This window comes from Bidens hawaiensis, unplaced genomic scaffold (assembly GCF_021521415.1).
Source record: "Bidens hawaiensis isolate Kalapana, Puna unplaced genomic scaffold, B.hawaiensis_p1.1 tig00014142_1, whole genome shotgun sequence".
NCBI lineage: Eukaryota > Viridiplantae > Streptophyta > Magnoliopsida > Asterales > Asteraceae > Bidens > Bidens hawaiensis.
The window spans coordinates 427,830-450,123 of NW_027492218.1; the positions used below are offsets into that span (position 1 = coordinate 427,830).

The following is a 22,294-nucleotide window of genomic DNA, read 5'->3' on the forward strand; positions in this document are numbered from 1 at the left end:
GATCCTTAAATTCCTCCCAGAGCATGCTGGTAGCAGCCTCTGCGCCACGCGCATGAGCTACTCCATTCCACCATGTAAGCGCTCTGGATTCCAGGACACTGGAAGCATATAGGGTTCGTCTGTCTGAGGGGCATTGGGTGTGGAGGAAAGTGTTTTCAATCTTCTCGAGCCATTGGAGCATCACGGTGGCTCCTTCAAGACCTGTGAACTTTGGAGGGTTACCCGCATTAAAGGACTTAATGTTATAACTGGAGGTATTGGTATTGTTTTGGCTCAAAGCTTGGGCTATTGCGGTGGCCATTTCCTGGGAACGTTGCAGCGATCGCCTGCGCGCGGCTTCTTTCTTCCTAAGATGGCGAGCTGATAGTGGAGGCATTCTATAAAAGTTTTAATTTTAGTTAATATCTTGGTTTTATCGCAAAGTATAACTTTATAAAGCTTGGTTTCGCAGAGTTAGATACTATCAAAAGTTAAAGTAAAAGAAATGACTTTAAATGCAGACTTAATAAAGGTAACAAATCCGAATCGAGAATCGACAATTCATGTATCACCATGACCTTCCAAATTCTCAATTTAAGATGTACGAGCAAACGGGTATTGGAGATTGACGATTCATGTATCACCATGACTTTTCAATCCTAAATATAAAATATACAAGAAAATGAGTATTGGAGGTTGACAATTCATGTATCACCATGACTTTTCAAGTCTCCAACCTCAGAACATAATCGTAATTGAAAATTGAAAATCAACTATTCATGTATCACCATGACTTTTCAGATTTTCAATCCCAACAAACAAATATGTAAGTAAAATCAATAAAAATCGAAATATCGCGGAATAAAACATAAAATCATATACTGCGCAGGCGCGAGCATATTCATAAATAACGAGTAATTAACAATAAGCGCGCAAACATGAGATTTCTCTCATGCGCGAGAAGGGACTCTTAGGTATTCTAGGCCGTTACGTCTAACCACCTATCCTAAAGTCAACGAGCTCTGATACCAATCTGTAACACCCCGACCAAAGGCGGATTATACATCGGGGCGCCACATATTGTTTCATTACTCGTGACACTATTGGGTGTCAATATTTAATAAATACATTCATTCGCGCACGCGCAAGGTATACACAAGATAACATAAATCACATAAATCAATATATTATAACTCAAAATATTCGAACAACAATAACTTGTCTTGATACATTTTAATCTAGGTCCAAAAGTAAAAACGTCCTACGTGTCCGCAAGCTCCAAATGTAGCTACAGCAAACCTGAACATGTGTTAAAATAAACGTCAAACACTTGCGTGTTGGTGAGAAATCAAGTTTAATACAATACATAGATAACAATAAATCTGCGCGCAACACGTGTATGTCTGGTGTTTAACAAGGGTGCAATCAGATTGTGATCAAGCCTAAATAGATCATAGCTCATAGTTCATAGTTCAATCCGTGCTCCCAATTGAGCACAAAAACAAGAAAACATCTGTGCAAGTGTAAACAAAGAAAACCGTAAACGATAGGTCTCCCGTGTTCATCTAATGGATCCATGAAAACTTCGGAATAGGCCGAACAAAGCGGTTAATGATACACACATACAAATAAACAGCCAAGTAAACGTCCTCAACACATGGGATACTGCGCGACTAAAGTTCATAAACAAGTTTAAGACTCTAAGTTTGTATGAACACATGAACATCCCAAAAAATTAAAAATAAAAAGGGATTGGGTACGAGATTACTCACTTGATAAATGGTGCGGTGTAAGATAAAGCAAGAACCAACTTTAACAAGCACAAGTTAACCTATGAATAAGATTATTGTTTTAATGATTTGATTTAAGTCTTGATTATAAGTTAGCATAATTAATAAGTAAATTAAACAAATTATTATATTACCGGAAAAGCAGGGCAGAACAGGATAGAAGACGAAGGCAAAGAGAGAGGAGACGGCAGAGGAAGAACAACGGCAAGGAGAAGAGAGAACAGGAGAGATTAAGTGCTTTGTGTGTGTAGTGTTAGGAAATTAACATTATTATTTATAGAGAACCCCTAGGGAACACAATCCCTAGAAAAGGGGAAAAGATCTCAAAAAGCAAAAGATATCAAAAGCAAAAAGGTTCCAAAAGCAAAAGATATCAAAAGATATGGCAGCTGCAGGGGACAAGGGAAAAGCTGGCAGGGAACAGTAAAAAGCATGGGCGGTTCAGATAAAGGTACTGGTCAAGCATGGAAAAAGCAGATCTCAAAAGATAATGTCAGTCACTTTTTCTGCCAACCAATGGGGTCATGCTGCGCCGAAAGTAACTTTTCAGACATAAGACAGGTTAGGTCAACAGCTCAGAAGATAAGGCATTAGAACAGTCATTGTATGTCAAGGTAATTTTTTTTTTAATGGTGTGTAAAAGTCTATGTGATACAAATTAATTGTACTTGATTTTACGTGGAAACTACTTAAGAGTTTTCCATGTGTCCGTATATATCTTTCCGCATGATTGGCAGAAAAGCGTTTTTCCCAGTCATACACGAGCCCATAAGTGTTCTGATTCCCGTGAAGAAGGCGTTCCAAGACACTGCAGTGATCCAGATTCGGGACTTGCAGATGCTTATTACTCTGGAGTCAATAAGTTTGTTAATAAAAAAAAAGGGGGAAGAAAAAGAAAAAGAAAAAGAAAAAAAATATTAAAATTCGTACTTATGAGATACTGTTACATTCAAGATTTCAAGATTTCAAGACTTCTCTATCATTGAGTAAAAGTGATGAACGGGAAACAGATCAAGAATACTTACAAGTTAATCAGACACTATGGGTCGAAGTCAACTCGGGGTGACTTGGGGAAAACTAAATACGCCTCGTGGATAGATAGGAGACATCGAATTCTCTGAGTTATTTTCCATTTAAAATTTTAAGTCTTAATCTAACTCGTATCACAGAAACTATGAAAACCGCTTTAAGTTTTTACCTGCTTACAAGCTGTCACTATATGTCATAATACAGCTAAACACGGATCCAAGTGACAGTCACGTAGTTAGTATGATTCCTGTTAGGATCTTTTCTAAAACGTAGTGGTCCCTGACTAGACTGAAATTTGATCCCTTATTTCGTTAAATTTTTATAAGTTTTTCTATTTTTGTAGTTATATTATTTTATAGCTGGTTACTGGGTCATGATCATATTTGTTTAAACTCTTTTTAGAAGATTCTAATGTTAATTGAAAATTGTTCAAACTTAAAGTTGTTGAATCAGGCGAACTTGTGCCTAACTTCGCCTAGGCGAAGTTAAGCGTAACTTCGCCTGATCAACTCTGGCCCTATAAAAGAAGTCAAACAGTGTAAAAAGTTCATTATTTACAACCTACGGCGAACTTATAATCAGAGCGTATTTTCCGGCGAACTTGATTTTCTTTCCGATTTCGATCTTTGATTCCAGTTTCTATTATTCATTGAGGGTATGTGTTGTCGATATCCTTCATAAACATACTCGTTCTTTATAGTTTTTACCCGGTTCGAGACCTCGGGTCATCGGACCTTCAAAACCTAGTTTTTCGACCTTGTAATACGTGTTCATGGACGAGCTTTTCGTCTTAAAACCATTATTGTAACACCCCGACCAATGGCGGATTATACATCGGGGCGCCACATATTGTTTCATTACTCGTGACACTATTGGGTGTCAATATTTAATAAATACATTCATTCGCGCACGCGCAAGGTATACACAAGATAACATAAATCACATAAATCAATATATTATAACTCAAAATATTCGAACAACAATAACTTGTCTTGATACATTTTAATCTAGGTCCAAAAGTAAAAACGTCCTACGTGTCCGCAAGCTCCAAATGTAGCTACAGCAAACCTGAACATGTGTTAAAATAAACGTCAAACACTTGCGTGTTGGTGAGAAATCAAGTTTAATACAATACATAGATAACAATAAATCTGCGCGCAACACGTGTATGTCTGGTGTTTAACAAGGGTGCAATCAGATTGTGATCAAGCCTAAATAGATCATAGCTCATAGTTCATAGTTCAATCCGTGCTCCCAATTGAGCACAAAAACAAGAAAACATCTGTGCAAGTGTAAACAAAGAAAACCGTAAACGATAGGTCTCCCGTGTTCATCTAATGGATCCATGAAAACTTCGGAATAGGCCAAACAAAGCGGTTAATGATACACACATACAAATAAACAGCCAAGTAAACGTCCTCAACACATGGGATACTGCGCGACTAAAGTTCATAAACAAGTTTAAGACTCTAAGTTTGTATGAACACATGAACATCCCAAAACATTAAAAATAAAAAGGGATTGGGTACGAGATTACTCACTTGATAAATGGTGCGGTGTAAGATAAAGCAAGAACCAACTTTAACAAGCACAAGTTAACCTATGAATAAGATTATTGTTTTAATGATTTGATTTAAGTCTTGATTATAAGTTAGCATAATTAATAAGTAAATTAAACAAATTATTATATTACCGGAAAAGCAGGGCAGAACAGGATAGAAGACGAAGGCAAAGAGAGAGGAGACGGCAGAGGAAGAACAACGGCAAGGAGAAGAGAGAACAGGAGAGATTAAGTGCTTTGTGTGTGTAGTGTTAGGAAATTAACATTATTATTTATAGAGAACCCCTAGGGAACACAATCCCTAGAAAAGGGGAAAAGATCTCAAAAAGCAAAAGATATCAAAAGCAAAAAGGTTCCAAAAGCAAAAGATATCAAAAGATATGGCAGCTGCAGGGGACAAGGGAAAAGCTGGCAGGGAACAGTAAAAAGCATGGGCGGTTCAGATAAAGGTACTGGTCAAGCATGGAAAAGCAGATCTCAAAAGATAATGTAAGTCACTTTTTCTGCCAACCAATGGGGTTGGTGCGCATGCTGCGCCGAAAGTAACTTTTCAGACATAAGACAGGTTAGGTTAACAGCTCAGAAGATAAGACATCACAAAAGCAAACGGCTAGTTTAAACAGGAGAAAAGACTCAAGGGTTAAACGCGAGAAGGCATCGAGCGCGAAGGCAAAAAGCGCGCGAGCGCGAAGGCAGACAGAACCAACCTTAACGCGTCGCGGGAAGAATTATATTTCTAAGCGCGCCGCGGGAAGAACTTCAATTCTAAGCGCGTCGCGAGAAGAACTATATTCCTTAGCGCGTCGCGGGAAGAACAGTATCCATAGCGCGCCGCGGGAAGAACTAAAATCCTTAGCGCGCTGCGGGGACAGTTCGTCTCGCGTATCGCAGTAACAGGTGGTCTTCACGCAGGCTTCCTTGTAAAGAGTCTGGCGCGTGGAGCTGCGCAGACAACCTTAGGCGGGAAGGAACAAAGGACAGAGGTTCAAGGCTTAAGGGCGGGACGGCGACAAGAGGGAAAAGAAGGCGGAAATAAAGAAGAGGGACGGGACGGCGGGAAGGAAAAGAGAGAAAGAGGCGGGAAGGAAAATGTATATTATTATTATTAAAAGTAAAATATAAGTATAAATAAATAAATAAATCATAAAAGAAAGAGATCGGATCAGAGAAACGGGTACCTGGGTCGGGTCGGATCGGGGCAGATGTCACAGTTATTATGTGTTGTTCTTCAGTCCTGGATAGTCAAATCGTTGCGAAATCATCGGATCTTGGCCTCTGAATCTGAACAGTCGCCGTTTCAGATTCAGGCGAAGTTAGGGTTTAGGCGAAGTTATCCGCAACTTCGCCTGGGGCTTAATTTCGCTTGAGGCGAAGTTTTCCACAACTTCGCCTGAAGCTTAATTTCGCCTAACACTTATCTTCGCCTGAGGCGATGTTGTGATAAGGCGAAGTTATCTTCAACTTCGCCTAAACCAATTTGTTTAACAGTTATTTAGACGAAGTTACAGATGAAGCGAAGTTGTTCCCAACTTCGCCTCACCTTTAAGTTCGCCTATACAGTTTTAATCACAACTTCGCTCATGGTATAACGCGAACTTGTGAGTTGCTTAACAGTTATCTAACTTGGTTTGTTTAGTGCAGATATGGCTGCTGTTGGCGGTGCTGGTGGTGATGACGGTAATGATCAAAGACAGTTCTTTCCAGCGCATAACCAGTACATCATGTTAGATCCAGACTCAAGTGGCGTGGAGGACTACAGGGAGATAATCACATTTCTCCTGCGCTCAAGGATCTTCCATGCGATCACGAATACCCTGCCTATATCAATACCTAACATTGAAGACTTTTGGCAGTCGGTAGAGTATGATTGCCGGGTTGATCCACCGGTGATGCGAGCAACCGTAAATGGTCACGTTGTGCAGTTCTCTTCAGAAGATATACGGTTGGCTTTGCAGTTTGGAGAAGAAACTAGGGATGACCCAACGGAGTTCGTCACTCCTTTTCGTGATGGGGCATATCTCAGGATGGGTTATTCAGGTCCGTTGGGGGACACGCAGAGGAGAAAAGGATTTTTGCTAGATCAGTGGCGCTTCCTAATGCACGTCTTGATCGTGTGCATGTCTGGGAGGAAGGCAGGAACTGATGGAATGGGCGCGACGATGCAGTCTGCCATGACTGCCCTGACTTACAACAGAAGATATTCATTTAGTCAGCTGATATTTTACGAGATTGATCGTCAGAGGAAGGCTGTGGCGCGCGAGCGATTTATTATGTATCCTCGGTTCTTACAAATGATTCTCAATCATGTGGCTCCGTTGCTACCTCAGAGACGCCCCATTAGATACGTTGAATGTGTGACGAAGCGTATCTTTGCTCAGTGTCGCACTTCTAGCGCACGAAGCAAGCCTGAGCTGCGTCCCAGGCATACTCCACTGTTCGGGTATCTTGTCAACCCGGAGTATGTTCCTGCTGGTGGGGACGAGTTCAGAGACCCAAGACCACATCAGGCGGCAGAACCCCAGGCTGTATCGGCTGCTCCTGTTGTATCTACTGTTGCCTCTGCTGCTGTGCCAGCTGCTGCATCTCCTGCTGTGCCTACTGCTGAAGAAGTAGATCTTGATGCTGCTTTTGGCGGCCATGGATTGTTTGATATGGATGTCTCAGGTTCTCAGGTCATGGAGGTTACTAGAGCAGTTACTTCGGTAGCTGACTCCGATCTTGACGAAACATTTGCTGAAGCGAGACGACTAATGGTGTCTCGGGAGAGAACGACTGGAAAGAGGCCGAGAACTGTTGACGATGATGATGAGGAAGTTGATGAAGAAGAAGCAGTTCAACTAGTGCTCAGGCGTTCAAGAAGAGAACGGACAGGTATGGGTTCGGGAGCTGGAGAATCTTCAAGGCTGGTACGTTTTGCTCCACCTGCCTTGTCTGGTATGTCTCTTATTCCTTCTACAGCACAGGTTACTGCCGTCGAGACGTCGGCTCCAGCAGTTGTGTCTCTACCACCCCAATCGCTTACTCCACCGGTGGTAGTTGCACGATTTGTTGAGTCCACAGTTACTACTACTGCAGGGTTACCAAGTGTACCACCTGCGGTCACTTCTGCTGCTGATGTCCCGCCGACTCCAACGTCTACTTCAGACTCCGAAAGGATTGCTTCGCTAGAGCGGATTGTAGCTGAACAGTCAAAGACCATACAAAGCCTAGTGGAATCCAATCGCCTGCAAGCATCCCTCCTGGTTGCGCACGGGAAAGTAATAGATGCCTTCAAAGAGTTCTTGGCATCTCAGGGGGAGAAGACTTGTAGGGGAGATGAGTTGAGGACAAAACGGAGAGAAGATCAAGACGATGATCCCAATGCACCGGAAGGTGCAGGTGGTGAGCTGCCAAGAACCTCTCAGGCTCTTGGGGCTTCCACAGCTGAGGGGGAGTCTACAAGTGCAGCTGGTGACGAGGTGGTAGCGGTTGATGATGATGTCGAAGACGTAATCGAAGCATTAAAAGAGCTGGATGAGGATGATGATGATTTTATGATGGAAGAAGATGTGCTGCCGGTTGATGAGATTGAGAAGATCGGTGAGCAAATTACTGTTGAGAATGTGATAGAGGAAGGGGAGATTGTAGATGACTCCGTGGAAAACGAGATTCCGGAGGTTGAGATGCCAGAGATGGGTGATAAGACTGTTGAGGAAGATACTGAATGGGAGGAACAACCGAATTGGAAAGAAGGTTGTGCTCACTGGTTCATAAAGACGAAGAAGCCGGCGATCCCTAAAATGTTCAAAAAAAGTTACAATATTAAGGGATACGCAGAAGCAAAGAAAGGTATTATCTGCTGGATATATGATGAGCAGCTGCGGCTCTTCGTGATCAAAAGATACGATGGAATTCAGTACTTCAGGAGAACATTGAGATCTTTAAACACACTGCCTGAATGTGAGGTAAAAGATTTAGCCAGATTGGGATTGATAAACCGAAGTGAAGACAACATGGCTAGAATCATCGGGAAGATCGTGTGGAAGGAGTGTATTAAGGAGAAGAAGTTTGAGCTGATGAGACCACAAAAGGGGAAACTTGTCGAAGACAAGGATAGAGGTCTGAGAGCTGATGGAAAGCCTTGGATGATAATGAAGTATAAACCGATCCGGTGCCTTAAAGAAGTACCGATGAAGCTCATGCCCAAGGACGTGCTCAAAGATCTAAAATGGTGGTTCGTGGACTGTGAGACAGCGGAGGCGGTAATGGAAGATGTGGATGAACAAGAAGTGCTTAGGGTTTACGACCCGATACATCTTGTTAATCTATCGCAGGCTGATCTGAAGATGCTCAACGAGAAGAAGATCTTCTACATTCCTGCTTGGAAGGATCAAGCTAGGAAATATCAAGGGGTGGTGTCGGTGTGTGTTAGAGAGGGAGCGCACGCGTAGAGATGCAAGATTACAAGACTCAAGATTTGAAGATCAAGATATGAAGCTACTGCCAAGGGGGAGTCTGTTGGTACATGTGTGTCAGTAGTTCATAGTCTAGCATTTGTAATCGAGTCTGTAATGTAATTATGTTTATGATTATGTTTATGTTTTTGTATGTGCGAAGTTGTCAACAAGTTCGCTTAGGCGAACTTGTTGAACAAGCGAAGTTATAGACAACTTCGCCTGAGGCGAAGTTGTCGTGCTTATTTAAACTGTTCACCGTAACAGTTTAGAGTTGGACTTAGGGTTAGCCGTTTTGAGCTAGTTTCAGGGTGAGATCATTTCACGTGTTTTAGAGTCTGTAATAGTGACCTCGAGTCACGTGTTCGGTTATCAATATAACGTGTTCGTTCATTGCTCGTGTGTTTGATTTATACATATTCTGCACTCGTATCTACCTACGCAGGGATTCCGCACCTGCGAAGATAGCGACATCCCGTGTACGATCCTTCCAGGAACCTACAGATATGTTGAGACCATTTAATATATCAGGCGCGTATAATCTTTCATCAAAGCTGTCACTAAAAGACTCGTCGAAACATACACTGTCTGAACTTAAATACTCATATTCAGATCCCGGAAGCATCTCAAGCAATCGATTATTGATTTGTTCTACAACTTCATTCGTGGGTGCAAGAACCGCTCTTTGTTCAAAAAATTCTTTGTTTTTGTAATTTGATAGAATATCTGGGTATACAAATTCAATAAGATCAGATAGTGGATCTAATGAATCTTTGATAAGTAGATCGTCAGGAATTTCAATTTCTGTCTCACCATCACTGGGACCACCAACTTTTTCTTCACCCAAATCCAAAAACCACTTAGCAAACAACCTTGCTTGTTCAATATTGGATGAGTCGCATCCTATTGTTAACCTCATTTTTTTTGTTAGGCGTAGGACCTTGATATTTAGGCCATAAATAAGACGAACTTATTGATGCATTTACCACATCTTGTCTTGTACCGTGCTGAACCACAGGTAAAATCTGTCTAAAATCACCTCCAAAAACTATTACTTTCCCACCAAAAGGTTGGTTCCTACATCCCAATATATCCCTCAAAGTTCTATCTAATGATTCAAAAGCATGTTTATGTGTCATTGGAGCTTCATCCCATATAATCAATGAAGTCTTGGTTAACAAATGTGATTCATCTGTAAATGGCTTTATGTTGCAAGAGGAAGTCTCATTTAAATTAATTGGAATATGAAACCTAGAGTGTGCTGTCCTACTAGACAATAGTAATGATGCAATACCACTTGAAGCAACATTTATAACGATTTCACCTTTTGATCTTATAGTTGCAACCAAATTTTTCCACAAAAATGTTTTACCGGTACCACCATAACCATAAACAAAAAAACTACCTCCCTTATTGAGTGTTATGACATTCATGATTTCTTCAAAAACAATTCGTTGCTCGTCAGTTAATGAAGATAGCAGAATATTGTATTCAGTGTTTTGAACTTCTTTGTCATAACTCAGCTCCTCATTAATGAGAGGATTATTCGATGAAGCGACAAATTCATAATCAGGAAAAGGCATCGTTTCAAAGTTTTTTAGGGTGTTTGCATTGCGAAGCAATATTTTTTCAATCTCACATAAAGTAAGATTTTTGATTTCTTCATCAGGAAGAGCTAAATGTGTAAATAATAATGTAAACATATATAAATACTTGTGAGACTAATTCGGAAGTACTTTTATCAGTATCAAGTTTGATCTCCTACCTTTTGTTGTGTGTTCTTTTGCTTTGGTTGACTTAACAATTTTGGTCAAAATGTTAACTTTTTTGTAGATATTTAAGTGTGTTTAATATGCAAATTTATGGTTTTGTTAAATAGTATACTGTGTTAATTGTTTAAATAGTTACAGGCACGTTTTTTGTCAATTTGACTTAAATTTGTTGTTCTTAGAAGAACAATTTTTGGTGTATTTTAATTTATCTAAAATGTTGTTATTAAATACTGTAATAAAGTGCATTCTTTAATGGATTTTTGATACAACAACTTTCATATCACTTTTTGATAAAAATTAACCAAACAGCCTACAGTTGGTTAGTATGAAAGTCAACGTCCAAATGGTTCAATGTGCTTGGTAAAGGTATGAAGTTTTTTTTATTTTTACCAACACACAGGTTCTAAGATAGTATGTGTGTATACAAACAGACACACACATTAATATATAAACAAACTCGAAGTACCTGGAGAGTTAAGCATACGGCGTTGATTGTAAAGAATACCATCAGATAAAAGTTCCCATGTATTGTTCCAAACAACATCGGGTCGAGACAAACTGTGGGATGTTAACATTGTAACAAATAAAGACCTTATATAAAAACCAGTACCAGAATGGCTCACTTCTTTGATTGCTTCAATATACTCTGAGTCATCATCTAAAAGGCCAAGCTCGAAACATGCATCTCTAAAGGTTTCATGCAATTTTCCATTAACAGTTCTAATGTCCTCAAATGATTGTGGGCCTTTAACTTTGTTTAATAGAACCCTTAAGAAATATGCATCACCAAGTGCTAGAGATATGGCATGAATCCTTCCTATGGAACATCCGGATTTCCTTCGTTCCCAATGTTTTTGTTCAAGTTTCCAAGTAAATTTGGTTGGGAATTCAACGTAAGTTAATTGTCTTGCTTCTTCATATAGTTGGTTACATTTCATCCATGATGTAAACATAGAAGAGGAAACTGACTCTTTTTCAAGAACATTGTCAACATCTTCGTCTGCACCATATACAACTGATTGCTTGCCAGGAAGATGAAAAGGAAGTCTTGTGACCGAAGGTATTCTATAATGAACATCATACGCCAATATTCTCCATGTTGCTTCACACGCTGATAGATATCTACAATCATAGTATTCTTTGATTTCATCAACGTCTTCTTGTTCATCATGGTTGTTATCTTTCCCAACAGATATCGTTGCCCTATCCGGACCGTTGTTAATATATTTAAAGAGATACTTTATTGAACCACTTTGGTTACACCATTCCACATTAATATGTCCCTGATATCTTTTCAAAAGATATTTACTATATGGCACCACATACCCGTTATCTAGATCAAAACCAGATTTGTCAACATACCTTCGATTATCTGGTCTTTTGTATATAGGAAAACCATCTGTATCAACACAAGTGTTTTCACTGAATCTTTTAGGAAAGTTTTTGGAGCATTTGTTATCTATCATGCAAGAACATTTTGGATTATAAGCTCCGCACGGGCCGTGTATCATGAAATCCTTTACAAATGAGTACAATACCGGATCTTCGTCCTTGTTAGGGATCTCAGCAAAAATTTTGGGGTCAATATCTTCAACTGATGATAGTTTGCTATCAGGATATAAAAATATGCATATATGTGCATGCGGTAAACCCCTTTTTTGATACTCAACTGTGTAAACAACTACATATAAAATCAAAGAAATTAGAATTAGTAAATGTTACGTAAAAATATATATAAAAAACAGAGATAAACAGGGCTTTAAGAATACCTGCTTGCACTTTACCCAAAAGTTGTTTATCTTTCAAGTCCTTAATCAAAGAGTCCAGCTTCATTTTAAATATTCGACATGATATGTCAGGCCTGTCTTCCGCTCTTAGGCTGGTGTCTTTTAAAAACCGTTTAATTTCCGGCCAATTCGGATTACATGTAAAAGTAATGAAAAAGTCCGGGTAGCCAAACTACTTACAAAGAGACATTGCGTCCAAATAATTCTGCATCATATATCGCGAACCGCCGGTAAAAGATGAGGGTAATATAACACATTGGCTAGCTCTTGATATATCTCTGTTTCCTTTGTTTTTTAATTTGCAAAGATTCTCATAGGTCTCAGATCTAAGAACACTCTGCTTGCAACGTATGTAAAAAAGTCTTTCGCTTTCAATCATCGTATAAGCGTCAACTAAATATTGTTTACATAATCTTCTTCCATTTAGAATTATTGAAAAGTGATTGACCCTGTCTTGAATCATGTAACAAAACCATTGGCGCATCGTTGTTGTTTTTCGTTTCTTTGTAGATTCAAATTCTAGTGTTATACCTCTATGAGATATGTCAATCCTATATCCATCTTCACCATACACATGTAGCAACGAATATTGAAGTGGAAGGAAAGACGGATGCAGATCGCTAATTGTTATAAGATTTCCGTCTTGACTTTTTACAACAATGTCTCTAGTGTCTAGCTGTTCATGAATGTCACCAACTATTAACGCAGCTACTTCAAAAGCGGTGGGTTAGTTATAAGTACGACCATCTTTTTGCCTGTTACCGATGATTCTAAGCTTCAGTTCAATACCTGGATTATGTTTAATACAATCTCTTGCCATTCTATACGATTTAACCAAGTGATTTTGTGAATCTAACATTTGCTTTAATTCACTAATAATGGTCAAATCTAAGGTATTTGAAGCTGAATTTGATGAAGAACTGGATTCACTACAAAAGAACAAAAGTATTATTAATATCTTGCGAAAATGGAAGGACAAAAGCATATGTAAAAAACAGCTACTTGTGGATTTAATAAAAATTACCAAAATATTCCTTGTCTGTTAGATACTTCGTTGTCGGTATCATATATGTAGAGTTGTGCAAATTTTGGTTTCGAGCCGTTACCTGGTAGAAGATTGCCAATACTATGATAATTTTGTCCACTAAGTCTGAAAACAAATGGAGCACTTCCTTTATTAAATAAGCGATCGATTTTACCACCCATTGATGTAAAGCTAAACATGGAATTATATCGACGGATGTTCTTCAAAAAGAACTTGCTTTTATCATCAGATGAAAGAAATAAACTTTTATAATAATATGATGGCTCCTTCAATTTTGGAAGCTGAACCTTCCCTTTGGCACAACACATTGAATAGACTCCAGATCCAACCTTTTCGTTCCCCTTCTTGATTCATCCTTCCATAATTTAGCTTGACATGCTAAACATATAACTGATTGATCACTATGATCCAAGTAATCTGTTTGAATATAGAAATATAAAAAAAAATTAAAAAAAAAAAAGAAAACTTGTTAACAAATATTATATTAAATTACAACTTACCCTTAGAAATTCCTTTAACGCCATTTCAATCTCTTGGTCATCATTTAATTCATCATGTGTGAAGTCATGCATATGTAACTCACGTGGGTTCACATTTGTTGTTTTTTAACGTTGTTTTTGTTTACATGGCTTCACAAAAGATCCCTTTGTACGCAAATTAAATGTATTTGATGACGATGGGACATTTGGTGGTGTAGGAGTTGTATAGCAACTTTGATGCATACCTGTAAATATAGAAGCGCATTTTATAAACAAATATTGCATCATTTTCATAAGTTAAATGTAGATATGTTAGAAGAATAAGTATTACCATTTGTGATATTAGCTAATGGCGTTGAAATATTTAATGGTAGATTTGTATTATTGGCAATGTTTGTTTGATATGGTGTAGGTGTTTGAGGGTTGACATTTTCTTTATCATAAGAAGACATGAGATTAGTGACGGATGATATTTGACGCAAGCCTACATTTTTAGGACTTGAAAAGAAAAAAAATAGATACCGAACACAGCCTTTATTAAGATCGATTTAAAGCGTGACTAAAACGAATTAGTGTAAATACTTAAATATAGATGCTTGATATGGTGTAGGTGTTTGAGGGTTGACATTTTCTTGATCATAAGAAGACATGAGATTAGTGACGGATGATATTTGACGCAAGCCTACATTTTTAGGACTTGAAAAGAAAAAAAATAGATACCGAACACAACTTTTATTAAGATCGATTTAAAGCGTGACTAAAAAGAATTAGTGTAAATACTTACATATAGATGCTTGATATGGTGTAGGTGTTTGAGGGTTGACATTTTCTTTTTCATAAGAAGACATGAGATTAGTAACATATGACATGTGATGTAGCTTTTTAGGACGTGAAAAAAAAAGATATGTGATGTAGCTTTTTAGGACCTGAAAAAAAAAAGAACAAAAAAAAAGATACTGAACAGAACTTTTATTAAGATCGATTTATCCATACAAAGTTAAAATGTTGACCATATTTAAAAATGTCAACACTGAAAGTACACTTTGCGGTAAAAAAATAAAAAAAAACAACTTCATACTGCAGATTTTAGATAATCCCCAAAGTACACTTTACGGTTAAAAAATAGTTTTAGAAATGTTTAATTAGTTTACTGTGTTAAATTTTGAAATAGATACAGACCCGTTTTTTGTCAATTTGACTTAAATTTGTTGTTCTTAGAAGAACAATTTTTGGTGTATTTTATCTATCTAAAATTTTATTATTAAATACTGTAATAAAGTGCATTGTGTAATGGATTTTTGATACACCAACTTACAGATGACTTTTTGGTAAAAATTAACCAAATAGTCAAAGTACAGTTGGTTAGTATGAAAGTCAAAGTCCAAATGGTTCAATGTGCTTGGTAAAGGTATGAAGTTTTTTTTATTTTTACCAACACACAGGTTCTAAGATAGTGTGTGTGTATACAAACAGACACACATTAATTTTTGAAATAGTTTACTGTGTTAATTTTTGAAATATTGTGTGTGTATACAAACAGACACACATTATTTTTTGAAATAGTTTACTGTGCTAATCCCCAAAGGACACTTGACGGTAAAAAATAACAAAACAACTACATACTGCAAATTTATGAAAATGACGAAAGTAACCTTGACGGTAAAAAATCACAAAACAACTCTATATTGCAGTATTTTAGAAGCCCAAAGTACCCCTGACGTGTGCTTTAATACATTGGATTGACAAAGTTTACAGTTGAAATTCACAATCATAAATTGTGTAAATACTTACATATAGATGCTTGATATGGTGTAGGTGTTTGAGGGTTGACATTTTCTTGATCATAAGAAGACATGAGATTAGTAGCGGCTGATATGTGACACACGCCTACATTTTTAGGACCTGAAATAAAAAAACAAAAAAAGTTAGATACTGAACAAAACATTTATTAAGATCGATTCAAAACGGGACTAAAAAGTATTAGCGTCAATACTTACATATAGATGCATTTGATAAGCATGGGACACTGGTCAACAATGAAACTGATTTCAAAGTTGGTGTGGGTGTTGTAGTCTAGGTTTGACACATAGCTAGAATTTTGTTAACGTAGTTAGTATTTTTAATATATATTGATGGAAATATAATATATAAAAAAGAATAATTTATCACAAAAGTTACCACGATTTGTGATGTCATACAATGGAGATGAAAAATTGAAAGCATTTCCAATGTGTGTTTGATATGACGTTGGTGTTTGACGATTGACATTTTGTTGATCATAAGAAGGAAAGAAATTAGTAACACTTTGGTGACCTGAAAGCAAAGATAATAAATGGTGATAATAAAAAGCAAAAGAGATAATACCACACAAGTTATATTAATAAATAGTTATCAGCAATATAGTAGTGTTTTCTTTTGCTATCCAAACGTTGTTTTCGAAACTTTCTTCTCTCTTTACAATACATTCTATCAAAAGCCATGGCTAAAATAAAAAAATTATCAGAAGTATGAGATGTATTTTGAATATGAATAATGAATAAAAACAAAAAATTACTTACAATTAACTATATGTCTGAGGTTTGAAGTTATATAGCCCGGGTTCTTCTTTTTGTTATCACGAATGAGTTTTCTTAGCCGTCGGTTTTCCTTACAGATATCTAAAGTTAAAAAACTTAATATAATAGTGATTCTAACATGGGTGATATTAAAAAAATATATAACAAAAAAAGTAAACTTACAAATTTTGGTCAATATTCGTTGTGCTATTTGTTATGTAGAGGCCAAATTGTGATTGGTGAAACCTATATAAACGTTGATGGACATCATCTCCTTAGCACCAAAAACACTCCATAAGTCTTAGTTAAAAAGCCATTAATAATAAAATAAAATAAAACCTGATTGACTTCTTTCTCTCCTGTCAATATCGAGGATATTATGTTTTGAATTAATAGTCTCTGCCTAATGTCTCAATATACATTAGGGGTGCATAAACATAAAATAGAACACCTTTTTAATCAAAAAGTAATTTTAATATATATTGACAAACATATATATACGTAATCTGCTAAGTTAGGAAAAAAGAAGCATTATTGACCAATATATATACGTATTAACCTCAATAATTCAAATGATGAACATGTCAATAGAATTGGAGAATTATATATGTAATCTGATTGGAGAATTTATTAATTAAACATATCAATAGAATTGAAAGATTGATCGATAGAACCTGGTTTAACCTGTGATGTGAAGGTCCACGATTGAATCTAATTGAAACTGCGAGTCAGATTGAATCTGTTTAGATGAGATGATTGAATGAACTGGATTACAAAGGTTTGATAGTTACCTATTTAGGTGTTTGCTAGGGTTAGAAGATGTCAATGGGAAGGTATGGAGAAGATGACAGCGTTAGCGATTCATTTATTCTGAAATACTGAAGTTGAATTGGTATAATATTGGAATAAAATAATTTAAAAATTAAAAAAAATTGAAAATGCCATGTGGCATTTTGAAGAAACCTGGTTAAACCAAAAAAGTGGAGATTGTTTTAAAAATCCATTGTTTTATTAGATATATATATATACACAAAACTGAAAATTCAAAATGGGTCGGGTTTTCGGGTTTCAAAAGTTACGAATGTTACAGGATTACAACTTTTAGAAATTTCGTCCCGAAATTAAAATAAAAATAAAATTTTTAAAAGAAAATAACTACTACATGGAATTGTTTAAAGATTTTAACAATTTTACAAATATATAATTAAATAAAACAATAATGTCGATCTTTGAATGGCCCGAAAGACGCCACAAATGGGAAATATGGTAAGGACACTTATATATAGGATGTACCAGCGGCGTATCCACCATGCCCTTATCATACTGCTTTTGTCCTGTCTTTAAAAATCATTCCAGGTTTCGAGTTATTACACACAACCGGGCTTATTATGTCTTCCATGCGAGGACTTGGATAATTACGTGTCGACCCATAATTACCTTTAACGTCGAATGGTCCACACAATCCGTCCCATTGTGTGGGTTTTAAGATATAAACAATATTTTTTTTATGTGAAAACTTGGAAATCAAGAACAATAAACTATAGAAATCAAAATTAACTAAATGTATAAACAAATCCTTAAGATCAAGGATAAGCAAAAATATTAGGTCCAAATGAACTCGTTGAAGTTTTAGATGACATAAACGATGTTATCAAACTTAAAATGAAATTAGTGAAACTCTTGAGTAACACCAAATAATTAGAATAATGAATGAAAGCAATTGAAGTCATGAACATCTCAAAAAATGAAATAATGAGGTTGAAAATAACATGGTAACTAAATGTAGCGTTGAGCTAACAAAGTATAAACGTGTAAGTCAATGAAGCATTGGGTCCGAGAGTATGTAACGCCAATTAAATTTCGTTAATAAGAAAGTAAGCCTTGTAGAGTTTGTGCATTAACCGAGACCCGATTTGGCATCTTAAAGGACCTTCTAGACATCCTCGAAAGTCATTTTAATTAACCTTTTGTAACATCCGCATTTCTGAAAGTAATAAATAACAGAGAGTTTACTATTAATCGTGTGGCGTTAGTTTAATTGTGTGTGCAAATGTTTGGATAAGGATTGGAATGGGAATGGAGAGTGGGTGGTGGGACCCATAACCCACTATATAAACCCAACCCACCCACCATTTCACCATTTTGTCTCCCTCCCCATACAATAGAAACACACACACTTCTTCTCTCAAACACCCGGATCCAAATCTGAGCAAAAGAAAGGTGAATCTCGTGTTCAACGTCATCAAGCAACAAGAAACGCTTGGAAGATCATGCGTGTTATCCAGATCTGAACTCGAACCCGAAGCAAAAAGGTAGGTTTCGGTTCAAATGTTTAAGTTTTATGGTTAGAACCGGCATGCAACCAGTTATGATGATAGACCGGGTTGTGAAATGTAAGAACAGCATAAACTTGGTGAGTTATAACCTCACGGGTGTGTCGAATGACAAAAAGGTGCTGTCCGGACCTCATAAACGCGGGTACACAAAGTTGGTACAACCCAAAACCCATAAAAAGGGTAAAATCGGGTCCTAAGGATGAGTCTCGGAGGAAAATGGCTTTAAAATGGTAAAAATGAAGAAAGGCAGAAATTTCGCATCGCATGGCCATGCAAAGCGAAACGCTCCCATGCGAAGCGAAACGGGCCATGTGAAGCGAAACGCTCCCATGCGAAGCGAAACCTTCCCATGTGAAGCGAAACGCTGCCATGTGAAGCGAAACGAAACCTCCCATGCGAAATTGTTTAAGTTGTGACCCGATTCATTTTCTGGTGTGTCTTTGCTAAAGGACCTAAATAAATGAAAATAAAAATTTTCCGAGCTGACCTGGCAGCTCAACCCCAGCCATGGGCTCTGCCCCTTAGACCCTGCTAGGGGTTGTCGCCCCTAGACCCCACTACCAGGGGCGCTGCCCCCGGACCCCCGTTAGTTGAGGGTTTCATTAACTTAGATGTAAGAAGTAGTAGTAATGGTTAGTTGACTCGCGTAATGTATTGTACAGTTAGCCGTGCACAGCTAAGAAAGGGCATTACCATTGACGGTGAGAGAAATCGTCTCCAGGTGAGTTCTAGCCCCATTTCTCTTTGAGATGGTTTCGGGGCTATGTGCATACTTGTAAGAATAGTAATATATATACTTATGCGCTTAACGTGAATGATTAATGCAAGAATGAAAGAAAGATATATATCTATATGATTAACATAACTGATTAATGTAAGAATGAAAGAAAGAGGTTAGAACTTGCATATGTTAGTTGTTTAACTTAACATGTTTGTAAGAATCTAGAAGGAATGTGAAGTAAGAGTCAGGGTGGCAGGCCCTTCTAATACCTGGGCAAAAATAGTAAGAGTCAGGGTGGCAGGCCCTTCTAATACCTGGGCAAGAATAGAGTGACCAACTCTACGATATCGGTGCAAGAAGTCGGGTGGCAGACCCTTATAATATCTGTCCAAGAATGTATATATAATTGTATGTTTGTAAGAATGTGTAAGAGTAGTACAAATAATACTTGTATGGAAATGAAAGAATGTGTAAGAATAATCCTGTAAATTGTTAAATTAGAACTCACTCGCTGACTATTAGTATGCACGCAGGTGAATAGAATGCGATGGGTTACTTGAGGGAAGACACGTGACAACAAAGTGAAGACTGCATAGAAGAAAAGAAGAATTCACGTGTCGTTTACGTTACCTTTTAAGACTAAATGTATTTTGTTTAAAAACAAGCACTTATGTTATGTAAGAATGTTTAATATTATGTATTCCGCGAAAAGTTTTTTTAATTAACTCTGATTTTTAAGAACTATGTTTATGAGTAAATCCAACACCAAAGTAGGGCTTCCGAGAACGGGGCTTTACACCTTTTGGCTCAAGACAACTCGTTTTACAAGTTCGAGGGTCTAAGTGTAACATTTTATAATAATTACCCTAACCTTGCCTCTCTTCTCTACCAGCCCCACACCTGCATTTTTTCCTTTTTCCAGCCATTCCCGAGGTGCCAAACTCCAATTCAAGGTTAGTATAATGTTAATATAACTATTTTTCACCATTAAACCCTTTGTTGAACACGTTAGGGTTGAGTTTTGATTATAGCAGTTTCTGACAGATTCGTACACGTTTATCGTTCGGTCTGTAACTCGATGAAAATTTAATTTTTTTGATCGATTCTTGTTTCTATGATATTCTACTTTGAGTCTAGTTTCCAGAAAGGTATGATATGTTATTTTTGGACAAGATTTGAATGGTTTTTATGATTTTATAAGATCAAGTGTCAAAGCTGAATCGGGATGACGGATTCTGGTTTGTATTCTCGACATCATAACTCTTTTTTGACAAGTCCAAATTGGTTGGTTCCACTTCTGAAACTTATTATTTTGAGTTAGGAATCAAACCCAATTGGAATCGTTTAATTTGGTTGGGTACTTCTTTTTATAAAAATAAAACCATTTTGTTGCCCACTGAAATAGCTGCACACACCTTTCTGTGTTAGAAGAATTTTTATGATTTTTCTGTCCACTGGAAAAATATAATAAAAATATTTTTATAAATCTAATACATTTATCCAACTCTGGTAAAAATTACATAATTTATTTCTATGGTTTTCCTATGTAATAAAATACATCTTTACATGCTAAAATCTGCACGTTATACTCGTTATTTATCTATTCGTTCGTTTTAGGCTTAACCGGTGGCTTTCCATTCGAGTACCTTTTGGGGCTGTTTTAAGTGAGGTTTTGCTCCATAATCTTCCTAGGTATGTCAAATATAATATACTTTTGTATCGTGCACTTTGGTGCTCGTTTGATTGGTCAACTAGTGGTAGATTGAAAGTTAGGATTCGGTTGTCTAGAATAGTGAATTGTCGCGTTTAACACGAGTGTTGAAGTAATTAATGACCAATTCAGTTCGGGGGGACCTCGGTTTGATGTACGGGCTGTTGGAAAATTTTTTTTATAAGTAATGGGGCTGAATTGGTTGTCGGTTACTCAAATGGGTCGGTACAACGCGTATTCGCGTTTATTGAATAGTTAATGCGTTGTACTTGCGAATTGCCGACCCATTCGACTCGTGTAGCGTTGTGTGGACTCGTTGGCTATGAATTTATTATAATGGGTCCACACGGGGCTGAGTTGGATGTTAATCTCCTAAACAACTCTTAAACGCGCGTGTTAGTATCACCTAGTGCTTCCGGGGGTAATTTGGGAATTCTTTATTCCCGGGAGTATCTAAAGGTCGTGTTAGTAAATGTAAGGCCCCGGGGGCTGTTATGATTGAGTTTGATGAGGTCGAGGCTTTAGGTAACTCGAACCGTGTTAGAACGTCTCGTAGGATAAGCGAGTCCTTTCGGTGTCGTTAGTATTGATTGTATGTTAACCGACAGACGTTTGAGTTGTGGGGATACTTAGGGGCCCTCTAGCATGTGGTGAATTCGTGCCTTGTGTCAGGTGAGTTCATGATGCCCCTTTTTAATCTTTTTACGTTTTGGGCTAGCATACACACCGTATTACAATTTTACCCGATTTTACTTGTTACAACTATTTGGATGGTATTACATAGCCTCTTTCGTATATGTGGATTTATGCAAATACGTGTGATTTATTTTATGCCTTAGAATATTTTAGACTCGTTTATGGTCTTATATTCCTTAAGGTTATAAATATTATTTGTGGTCTAGGCTTGAGGATACTATTAGGCCTAGTATTAATTCCTAGATCATCCATTATTTATGGATTGAATGTGATGATATGGATGGGTTGAATGTTTGAATTTGATGTTGGTAAGTGTGTATGTGAATGTGTATGTGTGGGTAAACTGTGACCGGGTCAAATATATTACTCGGGGAAGACCCGGGGTGAGGAGGCCCGTGTT

General features: G+C 37.3%; 1 protein-coding gene across 1 annotated transcript in view; it reads right to left on the minus strand.

Annotated features, from left to right (window-relative positions):
• The window catches only part of LOC143546016 (uncharacterized), a 30,550-nt gene extending 18,153 nt beyond the window's left edge, over positions 1 to 12,397 (minus strand). Inside the window, exons 1-4 of the mRNA XM_077037772.1 lie at positions 12,334 to 12,397; positions 11,031 to 12,245; positions 9,779 to 10,467; positions 9,295 to 9,732 (exon numbers count right to left, since the gene is read on the minus strand). Coding sequence (XP_076893887.1) covers positions 9,295 to 9,732; positions 9,779 to 10,467; positions 11,031 to 12,245; positions 12,334 to 12,397 — 2,406 coding nt within the window. The remainder of the gene's footprint in view (positions 1 to 9,294; positions 9,733 to 9,778; positions 10,468 to 11,030; positions 12,246 to 12,333) is intronic.
• Between the last annotated feature and the right edge of the window lie 9,897 nt (positions 12,398 to 22,294).